At 60.8% G+C, this 18,021-nt stretch overlaps 1 protein-coding gene across 1 annotated transcript in view; it reads left to right on the plus strand.

Moving 5' to 3' along the window:
* Positions 1–18,021, plus strand: part of TMEM132D (transmembrane protein 132D) — a gene marked incomplete at both ends in the record, with an annotated part of 206,851 nt that overhangs the window by 176,769 nt on the left and 12,061 nt on the right. Inside the window, one exon of the mRNA XM_084253162.1 lies at positions 7,837–7,980. Within this exon, the coding sequence (XP_084109288.1) occupies positions 7,837–7,980 (144 nt within the window). The remainder of the gene's footprint in view (positions 1–7,836; positions 7,981–18,021) is intronic.

Genomic DNA, 18,021 nt, shown 5'->3' on the forward strand with positions numbered 1-18,021 from the left:
ATTTCAGATTTAATTTGACTAAAATTTTATTAAAGTGATGCAGTAGAAATCTCGCCATGTCACTTGTAATGAAGTGTCTCAAATATGGCTTAAATATACATTTAATGTACATCTAACGAGCGTCTTCGGCCAGCTAATTATTAAGCACGTTTAATGGAGTTTAGCAATTGCAGGCGAGATGCATAGCTCTCTGCTTAGATTTATCCTTATCAAAATACTTTTAAGATAATGGATTCCAGCCACATGGACTGGCCTTGTGAATAAAAACCCTGATGTCCCCGACAATAAGAGTGCTTATATTTCTATCAGTTGTTAAAAACCTGTCCAATTAGCATAGGAAGCCGTTACTATTGGCATTCTTTATGGACTTGTGATTCCCTGGGCCTATCGTATGTCAAAGTGGTTGAGATACAATGGGAAATTTCATGAAATGTACTTCATTTGGGGAAAGAAGCGGGAGAGAAGTATTGGTTTCGTGTTCGAGTCAGGTGAGAACAAGGCTATAGGTCTTTACAATAAATCAGATTTTGGAGAAATGTAGATTTTTCAAGGAACAAGCTTTGGAAGCAAAGCCAAGCCTGGATTTATTGTCTTCAGCTCACAGAACGGACATTAACATAAATTCTCCTGGAGCCAGACTGCAAAGACGAGCTGTTTAGTGGTCACAACAGCCCCTTCCACGAGAAGGGGTGGGGTCCCGTAGCTTGCGTATCGTTTCTGAGACTCTTCCTGCAGGATCCATCCTGTCTTTGCATAGTAGCCCCGTGGGTCCACGTGTCCGGCCGCCCTGGCTTTGCCAACAGGCGTCCGTGGTCCTGCTCTCACCTTCGTCCCCATTCTTGCATTTCTCAGAGTCCTTCCTGCATGGCTTCCGCGAGCCAGCGAGTGTTGTTTCCCCTCAGTCACCTTGTGAATTACCCGGTGACCAAGCCCCCCGACATGTTCTGCCGCGGGGTTAGCAGGATGGTCCCCCATTTCAGGCCCCGTCGGAGAAGTGTGGGCACTTCCACGCCACGGGCAAGCGTCGGTCTGGGAGTCACTGCAGGCTTTTCCACGCCGTGGGATTTTCCCTCTTGTGCTTAGAACATCCTTGCAGAAGTTGGCCCGGTTGTGATTTTCAGAAGACTCACTCTCCTGCTTTTATTTGAAAGGACTGACCCTTGGAATTACAGAGCCCCCGTCTGCACAAAGGCCGAGCCACACGCCGCTCGCCCGTCCTCCCGGCCGCGCCGGCATTCATCACCCGCCGGCTCCGGCTTCTCCAACGTGCTAGGAAGCATATTTCATGGAATCAATCCTGGCCCGGCCGAAATACATCCCGTAATGAGGTAGGATGGAGGAGCTTTCAAAGCCACTGGAGCAGGACATAATTTTAAAAAGATAAATCACCCTTCGGGGGGGTTGGGGTTGGGAAAGAGGAATAACCCAGGGAAAGAAAGCGCCTCTCCCCCAAAGCCCTGCCACGTCCCCCCACCCACCCCCCCGCTGAGGGCGGCCAAGGAGATTTCAGCTCCCTTAACAGTATTAATACTTCTACAATCATTTGATACATTTTGAGACCAACAAAAAAAACCCCGAAAATGAGCCGAGTTTCCCATCGGCGTTGCTACAGAAGTGCAAAGGAGACAGCGTCATGGGGCTGGGGGGCTGGGGCGAGGGCCTCGAGCTGGGTCGAGGGGCCCCTCGGGGAGCTGGGGTGGGCAACACAGGGCGAGGGTGATGCTGCCTCTGCCGGCACCAGGCTCAGCCCACTGCACGGGTTGGGGGTGGGGGGCGAGGTGGCCTGGAAGGTCCTACCCCTTGGCCCACACTGTAGGTCGCCGTTAAATCCCAGTGTCCAGATTCGGGATCCAGCAGCCCCACTGATGAATCTCCCCAGGTGACTCACGAGCAGCCACGTTTGGGAACCACCGAGCTGGAACCCCCTGACCCTTGCGCCCCAGGCCCGAGGTGCCGGCAGGACTGCTCTGAGGCGGGCCTGGGCACCCGTCCTGCCTCCCTGCAGGGTCACTGGGCTGAGGCCCAGGTCAGGGCCTGACCAGCCTGAGGGCTGCTCATCCTAACAGACACACCCCAGGTGGGGCCTGGCCGCGGCAGGTAGAGCCCTCGCCGCCCGTCTGGCTGCGTTAAGTCAGAAGATGGCGCTGGAGCCGGTTGATGGGGCTCCCTCCCGGACACCGTCCCCCGCTCTGGCCAGCTTGGCGCGTGTCTCACGTCAGCTTCATGGCGCCGCCGGCCCCCCTGGCTCCAGCCAGTGAGTGTGGAAACAAGGCGGCTCCTGGGCCCCTCACCTCCAGCACGGAACGCAAACGCAGAGAGAACGAGACCCCTTGAAGTGACCTGTCCAAGTGGAGGCGGGTCCCCCTTGCTGGGCCGGCGCAGGGCATGCCGTGCGGAGGCCCTGTGCCCGCACCCTTCCTGAGGAGGCTCTAGGCAGCTCCCAGGCAGTGGCTCCGCTGGACCTGACGTCCTGACAAGGCCCAGCAGGCACCAGGGTCCCGGGGCAGAGAGATGGTTTCTGAGAGTGGCCAGCACTGTGGGCAGGGGCAGGCCGGGGCCTCCAGGCTGCTTCGTTACCCCGACCCCACAGCACAGGGACCATGGAGGCCAGGGAGCGGCGGGGTTGGAGGCCCATGGCGGGGGGCACTGACCGACGCGGAGGGCCGTGATGAAAATAGCGGTGATGTCGCCCGAGACCGGCTGCAGCGGCGCTCCAGCTGCTCACAGGCACTGGGCGAGCAGCAGGCCTGGGGCGACAGGACACCCTCTGGGACCCTCTGAGATGCCCCATGCAGACGTCCCGGGCAGAGGGTGTCAGAGCAGCTGGCGCGGGCCCAGGGCTGAGCTGGGGGCCCAGAGGTGCCAGGCCACGGCCGTCCAGGCTGCGCGGGCTCAACCCTGGGGTGTGGCCCCACAAACATCTGGAAAACAGGGCTTGAGGGCTCGGGGACGGGACGCAGCAGAGGTAGCAGCCCTCACGAGCAGCAGGAAAGGGCGGCGGCCTGCAGAGCCCAGCCCTGCCCAGGCCTGGACGCTGCCCGTCCACATCCGGACTGACTCCCCCGCCTTCCGGAATAATCTTAATTGCATCCCCGTCTTCCTAATTAGTGTGGACTCAAGACATGCAAATTCCTTTTCACATTAGCCTGAGAAGAACATAATTAAGAGTGGTCTGCTGGGAGTCAGGAAAGCACCGAATGTCCAGGCCGAGCTGCAGCAGCTTTTGGATCTGCCCCAGCTGGGACTCGCCGCAACGAGTCTTCATTAGCAGAAATGATCACGGCCTGGCTCCCAGCCCGCCGGGGAGGCCCACTGAACCCCCGAGGCCTGCAGGTCACAGCAACACCCCTCCCCGCCCCCCCCCCCCACTGCCTGCCGGGCGGCCTCCGTGGGCTGGTGCTGACCACGATGCACGCGTCCACCCGGTTAGCTTGATGCGACCTGAGCTGCGCTTTGATGTTCCTTAACTCCGTGTGTCCTTCCGTGCCGCCTGAGTTAATTCCCGAGTCCCGTGTACCGCCAGACCCACAGGCTTCTCCCAGCCTCCGAGTCTCACTTTGACAATTCGACATGCATTTTCCTGCAGTGACAGAGAAAAGGGCTGACAGACACTTAAGTTAAAGGCTGCAGGCAAGGACGGCCCGCTTTCAAAGAGCAAATACTTCATGATATCAACAGACATAAATTAAATATTCATGCCGAGTTTCACGGAGTCGCCGTTGGGAGACTGTCTGCGCCGCTCAGACAGCGAAGTTTCTCACGAGAACCCCCGCCCCGGGGCCGTCGTGCACATGAGAGCGTCCGTCTGACTGTCAGGCTCTGCTCATCGGGGTGTGGGGGGGGGGGGGCGGTGACTTGCTGGCCCTGGGCCTCGGGCCCCGAGCCTCAAGAGCAACTTCGTGAACGAAGCCGGGCTCGCCCTGTGTCCTGGGTGTTTCCTGGCCATTTGGACAGCTGGACTCAGCAGGGATCAGATCCAGGTCTGGAAGCTTCTAAATGAAGGGCCCGGGGTTCAGAGCCTGGGGCCGCCAGACACGGATTTGCTGAGGTCTCTGATTCTTGCAAGAAACACCAGAAATGCAGCTCTCTGCTGCTCAGTGTTCAGATCCTGTGAGCAACTGAAGGATTAAATCCCCGCAGTGCTGGCCAGACCTCGCCGTGGCTGGGCAGGGTCCAGAACCCTGGTCTGCAAACTCTGATTTGAACAGCAGAGAAAGAATTGACTTTGCACAACCACAGCCCCCAAACTGTGCTTGGTGGGCGGATGGATGTGACTCAGCCACATGTGGGCAGAATGAGGCGCTGGCCCAGGGACCAGGCAGGACCACACTCACCTGGGGCCATGGGCAGCCACAGAAGGCCACGTGGAGCCCGCCTTGGCTCCCACAAATCTGGGGGACAAGAAGGGGTGAGAGGCAGGAGGAGAGATGCCCCAGGACCCAGGCTTGCTTTTGGGAGGTGGTGGGCGTGTTCTAGGTGCATGGAGGTCACGGGTGCACCCAGCACCGAGTGTGTTATAGTGAATTCATGGCCCACGAGTGTCCTGTGATGTGGGTCTCACTAAGTCCATCCACATGGCTGCTGCCACCGCAAAGCCACAGGCCAGGAGCAGCCCTTTCAGCACCCACCAACCCATAAAACCGGGGCGCACACCCTCCCCTGGCCCGCTGGATGCACCCCCTGAAACCAATGTCCTATTTCTAAAAAATCTAGGCCAGCACAGTCACAGTTCCCACAGCCTCTGCTCTGCCTCAAGGCCCCTGCCTGCGTCCACCCACCTGCTGCCCGGCAGCCCTCAGTAGCCAAACCCCGCCCCCCTCTCATGGGGGCTGGCGTCAGGGACATCCAGCCGCAGCGGCAAGAGGAACCCCGGGGTATGGTGCTTTCCGTGCTTCCTTGGAAATGCCACGTTCAAAACACTAAGCTTTGAGTGAAATTGGCTTAAAGTCTTACACTGGCTAATGTGCCTTTGTCTGGTGGTGTCCACGGTGAGGGGCAGGGCTGGCCTGGGCCTGAGCTGGCGGGAGGGCTGAGCGGCTCACTCGGGGGCTCGGTGCTTGCCCTGCGGGGTGCCAGCAGCCCGGCTATTTTGATCCTCAGGCCGCGCTGTTAATACAGATCCATACTTGACCAGGTCCTGCGGGGTGGGGAGCTCTGGGGGGGGTCGGCCGAGCGACTCTGGAATTTAAACAGTGGTGGGGCAGCAGCAGGCCTGCGTCTCTCCTGGAGGGGATTTCGGTAATGCTGCCTAATCAGCTTAAGGAGTTAATTAAACAGCTGTCACTTAGCTTCTTAATTCTGGAGCTTGATGCTAGATGAGATTTGAAATGATTTATGCAAAACTAGGGTGTGCTTTCGCCGTAGTGGGAGATTTCCTCGTGGTGCGGACAAAGCAGCCTAATTCCCATTGCCAGGTCCGGGTAACCCAGAAAGGGCGTCGGGGTCCTGGGGGCACAGAGGCCAGGCAGCCCCCCTTTGTCCAAGAGGGATTCTGTCGGGGATGATCACCCCCTGGGGCGCAGTCACCCATCGGAGCCCCTCAGTCCAGCTTCCCGTCCAAGTGCTTTGCTCCGACTCCTCGGGGGCCTTCTCCACACGTGAGCAAGTGTGAAATCAGATTTCACATGCAAATGTTGACTCTCGGCTCAAGGAAGCACAGCAAATGTGCAAGCCTGGGTCAGCGTCCAAGTGGGCCGCACTGGGGGGCTAAGACTGCCCAGCTTTGATCAGGTGGGGTTCACCAGGTCACCGCCCTCACCCCCAAGCCAGGTGGACGTCGGTGCTGTGATGCCACGTCTGGGTTGCTCGTCCTCACTGAGACGTGGTGCCGCCGCTGCAGACGGGGGAGCGCACCGGAGGCTCTGTGGCCCCCAGGGCCGTGGGAGGGGAGCTCTGAGGCCCACACCCACCTGGTAGCACCTGCACCTCCACCACCCTGGGGCCGGGGAGTCGCTGCCCCTCCTCCTTTCCCCCTTCCCCTTGCTGAAAACATGTTGAGTTGCCTGATTCACCTAAGTCATTGCACGTGTACACCACTGCTATGATGACCCGTATCCCTGGGTTAGTACTGACATGAGAGATGAGATTTCGGCTCCCCGAGCGGGTGAGGAAGTCGTGTGTCTGCAGCGGAACAACACTCAGCTCTAGGAAAGACGAGGTCTCGCCAGCGCCACAGAGTGGGGGGCGGAGGGGAATTGCTGAGCATGCCGTCAGGGAAGGAAAGCGCCAGGTGCGCTCACTCAGGCATGGAGAATAGAGATGAAACACAGGAGCAGACAGCACTAAAGCAAGCCCTGGAGGCCCAGCATTGAGGCTGGGGTGGGGGCAGGGGGTGCTCAGTGGGGCCCAGGGGGCTGAATTGGAGGATTATTGGGGCCTCAGTGGTGGATGCATATGCCTGAGGTTCGGCGCTCCACCCCTAAATCCTGTCAGTGTAGCAAACCGGTGTCACCACAATGAAATAATTCTCTAAGATGCGTCTGCCTTACCAGACACCCTGCCACCACGCCCTCGCCTGCCGTGTCTGGCCAGCTCTGCAGACCTGGGTGCCTCCCTGCCAGCTCACCCAGTGCAGGCGGCCAGCCCAGGGGTGCATAGAGCAGGCAGGGTCGGGGGACAGCCCCTGGCAGCATTTTGTGGGAATCCGGTCCACAAATGTGTTTACAACGAGGTCATGTGACCAGCAGTGCGATTTGAACCCCATGTGAGAGGTGGTGGCACCCTGAGTTCCGCTTGTGTTTGTGGGCTTGGGGGCAGCTCCCGGTGGAGGCAGGAGGCTCCCACCGTGTCACGAGTGACAGTGAGCCTCCCGCCCCCCGTCGAAGAATGAGTCCATTACCCCGGTACAGCAGCTGGGAGGCACTAGTCCCCCACATGCGCCGCCACCATTGACCCGGCCTGTGTGCTCCGCAGAGCAGGGTGGGTTCCTGAAGCGCTGGCCGCACAGGGTTAGCTGGGCCCGCGCTCCGCACTTGCTAGAGGATGCACTCAGGCTATTTATGGGGAAGCCACGTTATGGCTAATGAGATGTAGGATTTCCCTGGTCCTTGCCGGTTTAGCTCCCCTGTCGGGGCGGCATAAACGAGGCCCTCGCAGTGCAGGGGAGGGGCTGGCAGGGCAGAGCAGAGCTCGGCCCAGCAACCACAGAGGACAGGGCGATGGGCCATTGTTCTGTTTATGAGGCGGCTGAGCGTTGCTGGGAAATGAAAGGAGCAGTTTGAGAAATCAGCCATTTGGGAGCCACGCTGAGGAAGGGCATGGCTGCAGGGAGGCCTCCACGCGACTTGGGCTGGGCTGCCGCACCCCCCAGAACGGCCAGGCCGGCCAGGCAGCACGAGCAGGAAAAGGCGGGCTTGCGTTTGCGTGTCTGGTTCACCTCGGGCGTCATCTGGGATTCAGTGACTATTTTTGAGGTTGGGAAATAATGCTGGGCGTGAGGAAAACCAGCTTAGATTGCAGTAACAAGTGGCCCAGACCCCATGGCCTCATGGCCGGGAACAGACGCACGTCCTGTGCAGCTGGAAGGACGCTCGTCTCCACAGAGTGACGCAGGAACCAGGCCCACCGCCTTCTACTCCGCCATCGGGCATACGCGCCTCTGCGGTCGCCAGGCAGGGGCAGCTGCGGGCAGCTTTCCAGATGGCTGCCTCCCGGCTTACTGCCACCCCCAGCCCCAGGAGAGGGAGGCTCCTGAGGAAATGGGTCCCTGAGCGTGAGAGGAGCTGGGGCAGGCAGAGCCAGCGCTGCCTTCCCAGACGCACGAAGGGCAGCCCGGCTCCATAGGTCCCCGGAACCCCGTTTGCTGGAGTTTGTGACGAGGGTGTGTCTGTGTTCCAGGAGGCCGAGATCCTGAACACGGCCATCCTCACGGGGAAGATGGTGGCCGTGCCGGTGAAGGTGGTGTCGGTGGAGGAGGACGGGACAGTGACTGACCTGCCGAGGGCCGTGGAGTGCAGGTCGTCGGACGAAGACGTCATCAAGGCGAGTTGGTGCCCCCGTCCCGCAGAGCTGTCCCCCCAGCCCCCGCACCCCCTGGCCACCTCCGGCTCCGGTCACCTGCCACTCGCCTGGTGGGGGACACTGCATGGGAGCTGGGCCCTGCCCTGGGCTTGCCACCCTGGCTTGGTGGCGCCCCAGGCTGCCCCCATCCGCTGTCTGGGGAGGTGGGGGGAGCAGGTGGCAACCGGCGGTGGCTGCTCTGTGCATGCGGCAGGCTGGGGGCTGGGGGCCCCTGGGACCAGTGTGTGCGGTGCTCCCTGTGCTGCTGTAAAATTGATGGGGTGGAAAGTGCACAGACCCCCCCCCCGCTGTAGTTTATAGCACCCCAGAAGTGCCCAGGGGAGTAGAGCAGCTCCAGGCGCCCCTTGCTACACCCTGTGGTCTCTTCCCGGCTCTTCTTTTTCTTTCTGCAAATCGAATGCAAATGAGGGGACCCCTGGGTTTGCTTTACCAGGCATGGGGGGGCGGCTCTCCATCCACGGGGGGATGGGCCTGCCACCCACTGTCCAGTGCCTGCCAGTGGACAGGACTGGGCTTTGGGATGCCCCGAGGGCTCTTGAGCTGCCGCTGGCCCTGGAGGCTCTAGGCGGCGCTGGGTGCAGGTCCCTCTGGTTCCGCCCTCAGCAGGCAGGTGGCTGTGCCTCCGCCAGGTGCTCAGCCTTGCTGGAGAGGGGCAGGCCGCAGGCCGGCGGCACAATCACTGCCCTCGGTTTGCCGGGAGTGGAGACAGACGTAGAAGTGGCTGGGCTGATGGGTCACCTAACACTGCATGCCCACTGTTCCAGAATCTTCTGTGTCCCGCAAGCCCGGGAGCCTTGCTGCTGCAGAGCCACTGCTGTCCACACAGCCCATGTCCTCAGACGCCCGGGGCTCATGGAGGAGGGTCTTGCCACTGGTGCAGGCTCCTGGGAGCCTCTGGGCCGCATGCACCTGGGCCCCCAGTGTCGCTTTGATTGGCTTCTCTTCCGCCCCAGCCAGTCCAGTGTCCTCCCCCGTCCTCACCCCTCCTCTCACAAAACCCGCCCGATGGCACCAGCAGGCTGCCCTGCGCCTCCCAAGGGTGCTGGGGTGCAGGGGTGGCAGTGGGGCCCCAGATGCGAGCGCCGCCCCTGGGGGCATAGGGCAGCAAGGCCAGGAATCCACCGCCACATACGTCACAGACAGAACATCCCTGGCTGGAGAGTGTAGTGAGGGGCTCGTGTGGGGCTCTCCCGGCCCCCACGCTGTCAGGACTGCATCCACGAAGGAGGACCTTCTAGGCCCTTCTGTGGGGTGTGCGGGTGGCATCCCCCAGGCAGCCACCTCCCAGCCAGGCAGCATCGCCTCCCAGGCAGACCTCACCTGTGGGCGCAGGCCTCACCATTGGAGCGCAGACCTCACCAGTCCCAGCACATCCTCCCATTGAGCTCAGACATTGGCCTGGTGGTTCTCTCCACGGTCACTCCAGGCATCAGAGAGCAAACCTCCCTGTCGTCTCAGACTAGGAAGGAGCCGCGTCGCCCTCCATGCCGCCTCACCCACGGTGCATTTACAGGAAGGATTGTGGAGCTCACTAGACCAGGGAGCACAGCCCAGCCAGATGGCAGAGTCGGGAGATCCCTAAGCGTGTGCAGGTGGCGGCAACAGTGGGATCTGCAATCACGGAGAGCCCTGGCCCAGCTCCAGGAGCAGCGCCCCTGCAGCCACCGGGCGAGCCCCTGTGGCGGGAGCGCGTGGGCGGGAGCTGGGCCACCTGGCCGAGCTGCCCCGGCTTAAACCCTGGCTCTGAGATAGCTAACAAGAGCCAGGGTGGACACTCAGGCCTGGTCCCTCAGGGTCGTCTCTATAAAGTGGATGCAATGTCCGTAGGACACTCTGGCTCTGCGTTATGCTGGGAAATGAATCTAGTAGAATCGTGTTTAACCGCTTGTGTGTTCATTTCGTAAGTAGGAACATAGCCCCGCCCCGATCTGAGAGGACCCGCAGAGCAGAGAGGGGGCGAGGCGGGGAGAAGGGGCCGGCGCCGGGTCCCCCGGAGGAGGGGGTGGGACGGCTCCTCGGGATTCTCCGGCAGCTGCAGTGGGAGCGTGAAGCCGCCGCCAGGGGCCCTCGGCGGACACTGGACAGGCGAGCGCTGAGCGCGGCCCGTGCGCTGTTCCTGAACAGCTGAAAAGACCAAATCGACAGGAGTCGGACTTCAGAAGTCAGACAATAATAGGCAGGGTCAGAAGAGCTTCCATTTAAAAGGTCTTCAAGAGTAATTTTCTCTCCGGGTGAATTTTTCCTTTCTGTAGCCCTTAACTCTCGGGTGAGGAGCGACTGCACAGAGAGCAGAGCATGGTCACCCTGGGCGAGTTACGTGGGGACGCGCCCGACCGAGCAGGAGACTCTCTGGGTCACACGTGTCGCGGGTCTCTGGTCCCCGTCTGAACCGGGGCCTGGGAAATGGTCGTAAACTGGCGATCCCTTGTTGCACGAAGCACGTGTTGAATGAACAGCCGCAGCAACCCAGGTCTGTATTCATCATGGACACACAACTGAGGAGGTCCATAGTATCAGGCCCCTCGGTCCCTGCCCATGATATTTCCAGTTCAACTGACTGTTCACACACTGAGCTTGCATTTAATGGGGTGTTTAGAAAAACTAGATTTCGGATGTATTGTTCGCTGACTATTCAGAGGCGTGAGCTACACACTCAGTGTGGGACCCAGGTTTGCTGGCGGCCACCACCCAGCGGCAACAGCCTTGATTGCCGGCATAGTCCCGGGATTTAACTTGCCTGTCAGGGCGAGCCTTGCTAATTTGCTTCTGTTTCTGTGATGGAGAGTCTTTATTTGAAGTACCGTTCTGCGACTACCAACACACTGTCACACAGGGGGACAGCACACCAACATCGGGTGCATTAAGGCGTGAGATATGGGCCATATATCATTTTAAATCCCCTCAACGCCAGGCAGCCAAGCACTCTGTATCACGTGCGGGATGCCTACACCTGGTGCAAAGGCCATGCGTTGTTTTCTGAGACCCAGCACGGGGATGGCAGTGTTTTGCATGAGGATTTAGGAGGCAGACTTCATAGCGCGAAAATGAGGCTCGTGGCTGCCAACCGAACGCCACACTGAAGGGCACCTGCAGGGACGGCCCCCCTGCTGCGGTTCAAAGACCAGTTTGTATCAGAAACGCTCCTTCACGAGGGCCGTGGTGGATAATTAGTACCAACCAGCAGCGTTCCCGGCCTCCTGCCTCTGCAGAGTTGAAGTTAATTAGGGGATAAATCGATGGCAAAAATGTACAGGTAGAACCCCAAATTAGTGATTATGCTTAACCAAAGGGGAGCGTCTTGTTACTCACTTTCAGGGCTTGGCACAGAGAGTTTCTGTTTCATAAGCGCTTGACACAGTCTTGATTGTAATTTTAGGGTGAGTTACAGAAGCTTCTGCGATCTTTCCCCCAGAGGGGACACCGTCTTTGATCTTGAAGAGAAAGAAAGCGCTAGAAGGTATGATGAGGGTTTATGACCAAGATGAAAACTAAGCTTAGGGGCCTCCCAATGACCCTGGCAAGGTTACAGTGAAGGTCACAGTGAAGGTCATTAAAGGGTGTCTGTGTGGCCCCAGCCCCTCGCTCATCGGGCCCCTCTTTGGATCCTCAAGCATCTGAGCAGCATTTCTCAAGCAAACCCACTGGGGGGGGGGGGGCTCCCTGGTGGCACAAGGGGTTAAGACGCACTGTGAAGCACTGTGAAGCTGTCCGCAGCCTCTGCAGCACAAGTTCAATCCCTGCCGGCCAGGGAGCTGCCCACAGGGTGCAGCAGACTCTCCTGTCTCCCCGCTGCTCCCCTCAGCAGTGGGTTTCAGTCAGTCTGCCTGTTCTGCACCCCACTCTGTCTCTAGTGAGTCCTCTCAGCTCCCCCCTGCACCTCTGGCCTGTACCCCAGTTCTTGTATGCATGAATAAATATTTTTTTTTAAAAAAACCCACTGGAAGGGCGAGTCTAGAGACTCAGCCCAGGCAGCGCACAGGCCAGGGCAGCGACGGGGGGAAGCCCTGCCCGCACGACGGTGAGGCCCGGGAGCTCTGCAGCCAACACCGCGGTGCAGATCTGATGTGTGTGTCTACAGAACAGGGTAAAGGCATGCGAGACCCAGAATCAGAGACTAATATGGAGACTCTGGTGTAAAATTCAAAGTTAAATTCATACTGTAACGTTTGCAGCTGGTCCACGGGAGAGCCGCGTGCAGACATACGTCATCCCTCACATGTTTGCTGAATGTCTGATCACACGAGGCGTCCGTGCTCAGTGCTGGATGGCCCGGCCTCGGGGTCCCGGGGAACGGGAGACGAGAGGCGGCTCACAGCCGCATGTGTTTATATGTGAGGCAGATACACACGTGAACACCTATATCCTGTGTCTTTTTTCCGCAACTGTGACTTCAAATATATACAGCTAGAGTTTCCTTCACAGAGGAGAAGGTGGGCGATATCTCCACCTGTATCATACCCATGTCGCAGGCGGCTATGCAGGTGGGTGTACGTGTTTTGTTCATATGGAAAGGTCTGCAGCGTTTGTCCTAAACACAGGATTCCACATACGGCGTTTGTCCACAGAGGGAAACAGGAGATCTGTCTCTTTGACCGCAAGTGGCTGTCCTGTTTACAGAGTGACACGCGTGTTACATGCATGTGCATAAGCCATGCTCAGTTCCTTCACTGGGGAAAGCGAGGCTGGATCCTGGGCACCCAGGCCTGTCCCGTGGCACTCTGACCCCACCTGGGCGCGCTGCGTGTGGGTGCAGACACGGCGGCAGCGTGGACTGGCCTCGGCTGTCATTTCAGAGCAGGTGCGTGAGTCACATGGGCACACGCGTGTCCGGCTACACCGAGGCCCATGTCAGGCACAGCCCGGCACCGAGCGAGGCCAGAGCCGAAGCCAGTGCTGCCTCTGGCGGGAGCAAAGCCCGGGGGACGGCAGGACCGTGGGAGCTGTGATAGCAACACAGCGACGGGCTCAAAGTGGCCAAGCAAAATAACAGAGTGTCAGTAATCCTGGCTCAAGAGCAGACCCGCCGTCATATTTCATGCGGTTAAGCTCACCATCGACTTCCACACTGATCTCAGATGCAGGCTTAGGGGAAGCTGCAGGGAGCGGGGGCGGCTGAGACCCCCCCCCCCGTGCCCCGGCCCAGGTGCCTGCAGGGCGAGGCAGTCACGGGGCACAGCGGCCCTTCAGCCACCGGCGGACAGAGTGGGTGACTGGGCTCCCGAGACTCCTTCTGGCCCGTAAGGTGACAGGGACAGCTCCGTGTCCCTGGCCGTCGCCCCTGGGACCCTGGAGTCCCCTCCTCCGGCCCCCTCTCTGTCAGGGCCGTCTGAGGACCCGGGCCCAGCGGGTCACGCAGACGCCAGCCTCCAGGGCACCAGGGCGAGCTCCTCCCACCTGCGCCTCTTGGAGACACGGTCCCCACCCTCGTCCCATCCCCGGGCCCGAGTGGCAGCCTCTCCCTCACCCGCCGGCAGCTGTCCCGGGGCAGGTCCCTATAAGTCAGGGTGACACGTCTTGGGGTCCTGGTCACAGGAGGGGGTGGGGCTCCAGCAGGGGTGTGGGCACGGCGTCTGGGGACCGTGGTCCCCAGGGCACAGGTGTCACCACGACGGGGCTGCTCGTCTGGCGTCAGTACGCATGGCCATGGTGGTTTGTGTGCAGGGCTGGGCTGGGCCCTTCAGGTATCGGGTGCGGCGGGGGGCGCCCTGGTCTCTGCCCAGTGCCCAGAGCCGGGATTGCTGCCTGTGCTGCATGGCTGGGAGCATCCAGATGCCGCCAGGTGCCCTCCGGGGACGACACCACCCTTGTGTGTAAGCCGGGCGGCTGGCGAGACCTGCCGGCTCAGAGCCCATCTCCCTGCACCTGCCACACGCGGAGGGAGCCGTCACCGCAGCAACCACCGCAGGCTCTGGCAGCAGCGCCCGCGGGGCCCAGGGCCTTGGCTGAGCTGCCTTCCCTGGCAGCCGCACGGGCCGGGGCATCCTGCCTTCCGGGCAGCGGGCTTGTTGAGAGGGCCCTGGAGGGCCTGAGGGGGCGGAGGGGCGGCGTCTCGGAAGCGTCCAGTTGTTCCGGCGGAAGCTTCTCTCCAGGCCCAGAGCCAAGGCAGGAAGCAGACCCGGCCCCTGTGGGAAGCTGAGTTGTAGGGAGCGTGGGTACGGGGGCCTGGGGGCTGCCAGTGTGCACCCCAAGCCCAGACATTTGGGGTCCATCTGCAAGTGAGGAGATGCAGGCCATGGAGAGTGCCGGCTCAGGGGGTGTGGGGAGCCCCCTTTGCTGCAGCAGATTGCTGGGGCAGAGAGAGGAGGAGCTGGGCAGCCCCCCAAAGGGGACGCTGATGAGTCATCCCTGAAAACAAGGGGGGGGCTGGGCAGAGAGGAGGGACCGAGGGTAGGGAGGAGGCTGAGTGGACGGCACGGCCTGTCAGGAGCGGAGCCGCAGAGTCCATGGCCGCACCTGGGCCCTGGCTGGCCTGACCCCTTGCCGCCACCACACCTGACCTCAGGAGACCCACCGTGGGGCGCAGGCGGCAGGGCAGCGGCGGTGGGTGACCGTAGGCGCAGTGCCCGGTCGGGGCGAGCCCCCAGCCCCACGCGGCAGCCACCGAGGGGAGGTTTCCGAGAGAGCGGGCAGCGGCAGCCGCGCCGGCTCTGTGCTCGGACTCTGGGGCGGCCCCGCTGAGCAGCGACCTGCCGTTTAATGAGGTCCCCGAGGAGCTCTGAGCCCAGGCAGGGCTTCGACGGAACCCGGGGGACGGAGGCCCCAGCGTGTGGTCGTGGGAGGCGTCTCGTCCGCGTGCGCTCACGTCCCAGGTCGAGGGAATAAGGCGCGGGAACGTGGTGGGTCTGTGCTCATTTTAAAGAAACGTTGCTTAGTTTTACTTTTCCTAATTGGCCTCTCATTTGCACGGCTGTGTAACGAGGGGGCACAGCTGCATCCCGCACTGTGCACGGGCCTCTCTCGCCTCCACCCTCGTCCAGGGTCACAGCCTGCCCCCCAGCACCCTCCATCCCCACCCCCTTGGGAGCCAGTCCCGGCGTCACTGAGCCTGGGAATGACCCTGTGTCGCGGCCGTGTCCTTTGGGGACAGACAGTCCTCGGACGGGTCAGCTGCGGCCGCTCTGTCCCTTCCCGCCCCGCGTCCCTCGGCATCGTCCCCTCAGATCCACCTGCTTTGTCCCCAAAGGCACGTCTCGTCTGTTCAGTGGCCGAGCGGGGCCCGCGGGTGTCAGGTCCTCACCGCCTCTCTCCGGCGTCCGTGCTGGGCACTGGGGCTGGGGCTCGCTGCGGGGAGCACGGGGCACACACCTATTTTTGTGTTGGTGTTTTCGTGGCCTTTGGGTAAATACCAGCAGCAGCGTTGCTGCTTCATATGGTAATTAGCGTATATTTATTTTAATGTTTATTAGAATAACATATGTCTGCTGCAGCCAACTGTGATTTCCTGGATATTCTTCGTAGGAACCAGAATAAGTTTGAAAATTAGTATAGGGAAGACGTAAAGCGGCATATTGGTAAACAGCATCCAGCTGTTGCATGGGGGGCGCGGCGAGCTTTGTGCACCAGCAACCAGCGAGCTCCGCTCTCGCCGGGCCGTCACGAGGTGGGGGGACGGGCCACCCCCCGGCCACACAGGGGAGCCTCTCCGGGAAGCTTGCAAGGACGCCGGCTGTTTTTAAGCCGCCTGTTTTCAAGCCGTCCCCTCCCGCGGGAGGTAAAACACTGCGTTGAAATGTCCTAAACGTTTCTCTTTAGCATAATGAATTTTGCAGCATTTTGCAGCGCGCGTCATGGCCACGAGCATACAATCGGGATTGTGCAAAATCAATTCTGATAAACAGAAATTGTCATTTTTGCAATGATTTGCCCTCGGTGTTTTGGATGAGCTCATTGGGATGCCAGGGCGCCTGGCCCCGGGGCTCTCGGGAGCCGTGTGTGGCATCGCTCGCCCCTCCCTCAGCGCGCGTGTTTGGTGGCCCCCGTGACAGGTGGGAGCCCGAGGCTCAGGGAGTTGAAGTCACGAGCTCGCGTCTGACCCCAGGTGGCAGGCCCGGCGCCTGGGAGACACGGACTGCGGGAGGAGAGCCGGGAACGGGGGAGGTGGAGGCGTGGGCCGCGGCCTGCGTAGAGGAGCCATGGTCCCTGCCCATGGTCCCTGCCCCGGGCTGGGCCTGCCTGGCAGTGGGGGGGCTCCCACTGCGGGGGCTTCTGCAGCGGCAGCCCCCTCCTCGCGCTGAGCAGCCTGAGCTCCAGGTGCAGACGGAGCCTTTCGCTCGCCTGAATTTTCAATTTGCAGAGGCTTCTGCACTCTCAGTAGAGGAGCAAATTAAGCCCCTGCGGAGGCCACGTCCCCGGGGCCCGCTCCCCACACGAGCGTCAGGGGTTTCCGTGTCAGGGGCTTCCGGGGAGGATCTGGCGCTTTGCGGGTCGCCGGCCTCGGGGCTGAGCGCTGGGGCGGCAGCGTAGGCCCCCCCCGGGCCAGGATCCTCGGCTGCACAGAGACCCCCCAGCGCACTGTCAGGAGCAGGTGCCCTCGTGAAATCAGGAGACATTTCCAGGGCCCCTGGGTGGTTTCAGCGCCCTGTGCACGTTTCTCAGAGCAGCTGCTTGAGCTCAGGGGTGCAGAAGTGGGTGGGGGCGGGAGCGAGGACGGATGCTGGGTGGGTGTGGGCTGGACCCCTGGCGCGCTCCCCAGGGAGTCTGAAGCCAACACTAAATGATGGCTGTTGAGATCCCGGGACGGACACTCGCTTCCAGGTGCGCCAGGCAAGGGCTGGCCTCCCGACGCCTTGTTTGCGTGTTTTCCTGTGTGATTTGTTGTCTCCTGTTCCTCGGAGCTGGAAACACTCTGTTTTCTGTGACGCTGGACCCTGCTCTGCTGCCGGCAGCCAACAGAACCCTTCGCCCTGGAAGCCTCAGCACTGCTTTTGTGAATGTGTCGCTCGGGCGTCCTCTGCTCTGCTCGCCTCTGAGCTTGGTGTAAATGAGCCCCTGGGTCTTCCCCGACTCCTGATGCAGAACTGGGGGTTTTAACTTTAAGGGCAACTTCAAGGTCAGCTCCAAACGAGTCTTTAACTTCAGAAGATGAATTGGTTCAGCCCAGACTGCACCAGCTCACATTAGCTGGTTGGGACTAGAGTCTTGGCTCAGTTCAGTTTGTTTAGCAAATCAATTCCCTCTGGATCAATCCCTCCCGCGCTGTGGGACCGTGGTCAGCTGGGGCCACCGGGCCCTGGGCCGGGAACTGAAGCCAGAGCAGGCTCCCCCGACCTCCTTCCCGTCTGGGGGTTTGGGGGCTTGGGGGCTTCATGATTATTCACGAAAACGCCAGCCCGCCAGGGACCCAATTAGGGGCTGGCTGGGGTCCAGCGGCTCCCGGAGCGCGGGCATGACCGTAGCCTGGCCGGCACCCCCAGGCGGCGTGGACAGGCCTCCCAGTGCCGCGCTGGCGAGCCTCGTTCCACGAGCCAGCAGCGTGCCGTAACCATCCGAGCTGGCACCGCAGACGGTTTGCTTAGAAGCAGCTAAGGGGTATTTTTGTAAACAACAATAGCAATGTAATCAGTGCAGGGAGAGGGTTAGAAAAGCCGCCAACACCATGACAATGGCGTGGAGATGAGCGAGCCGGGGGGAGGGAGGCGGGGGCCCCTCCGTGAGACGGGCGCCTGGAAGAACATACAGACGTGGGTCAGGACCACAGAGGGAAGCTCCGCATCGTGCTCGCATTCTAAGGGGCAGTGAGTGTATCTTTCAGGGCGCGGTCAGAGCACGCGGAGGCGGCCGAGGAAAGCTGGCCGATAGCGGGAGTTACAGCCGAGGACGCGCTCAGAGCCAGCCGGGCCCAGAGGCCCCATCGGCAGCCCATCCGGGCCCAGGCTGGCTCTGCTGCAGCCACAGCATCCTCATCCTCATCCTCATCCGCACCCCACTTACGTTCCCTGCCTGCCTCGCGATGCTTGCGTTCAAGATCCTTTGTGCATGAAAAGCCCAGGAGGAGCCCACTTT

This window comes from Talpa europaea (assembly GCF_964194135.1).
Source record: "Talpa europaea genome assembly, chromosome: 14".
Classification (NCBI taxonomy): Eukaryota; Metazoa; Chordata; class Mammalia; order Eulipotyphla; family Talpidae; genus Talpa; species Talpa europaea.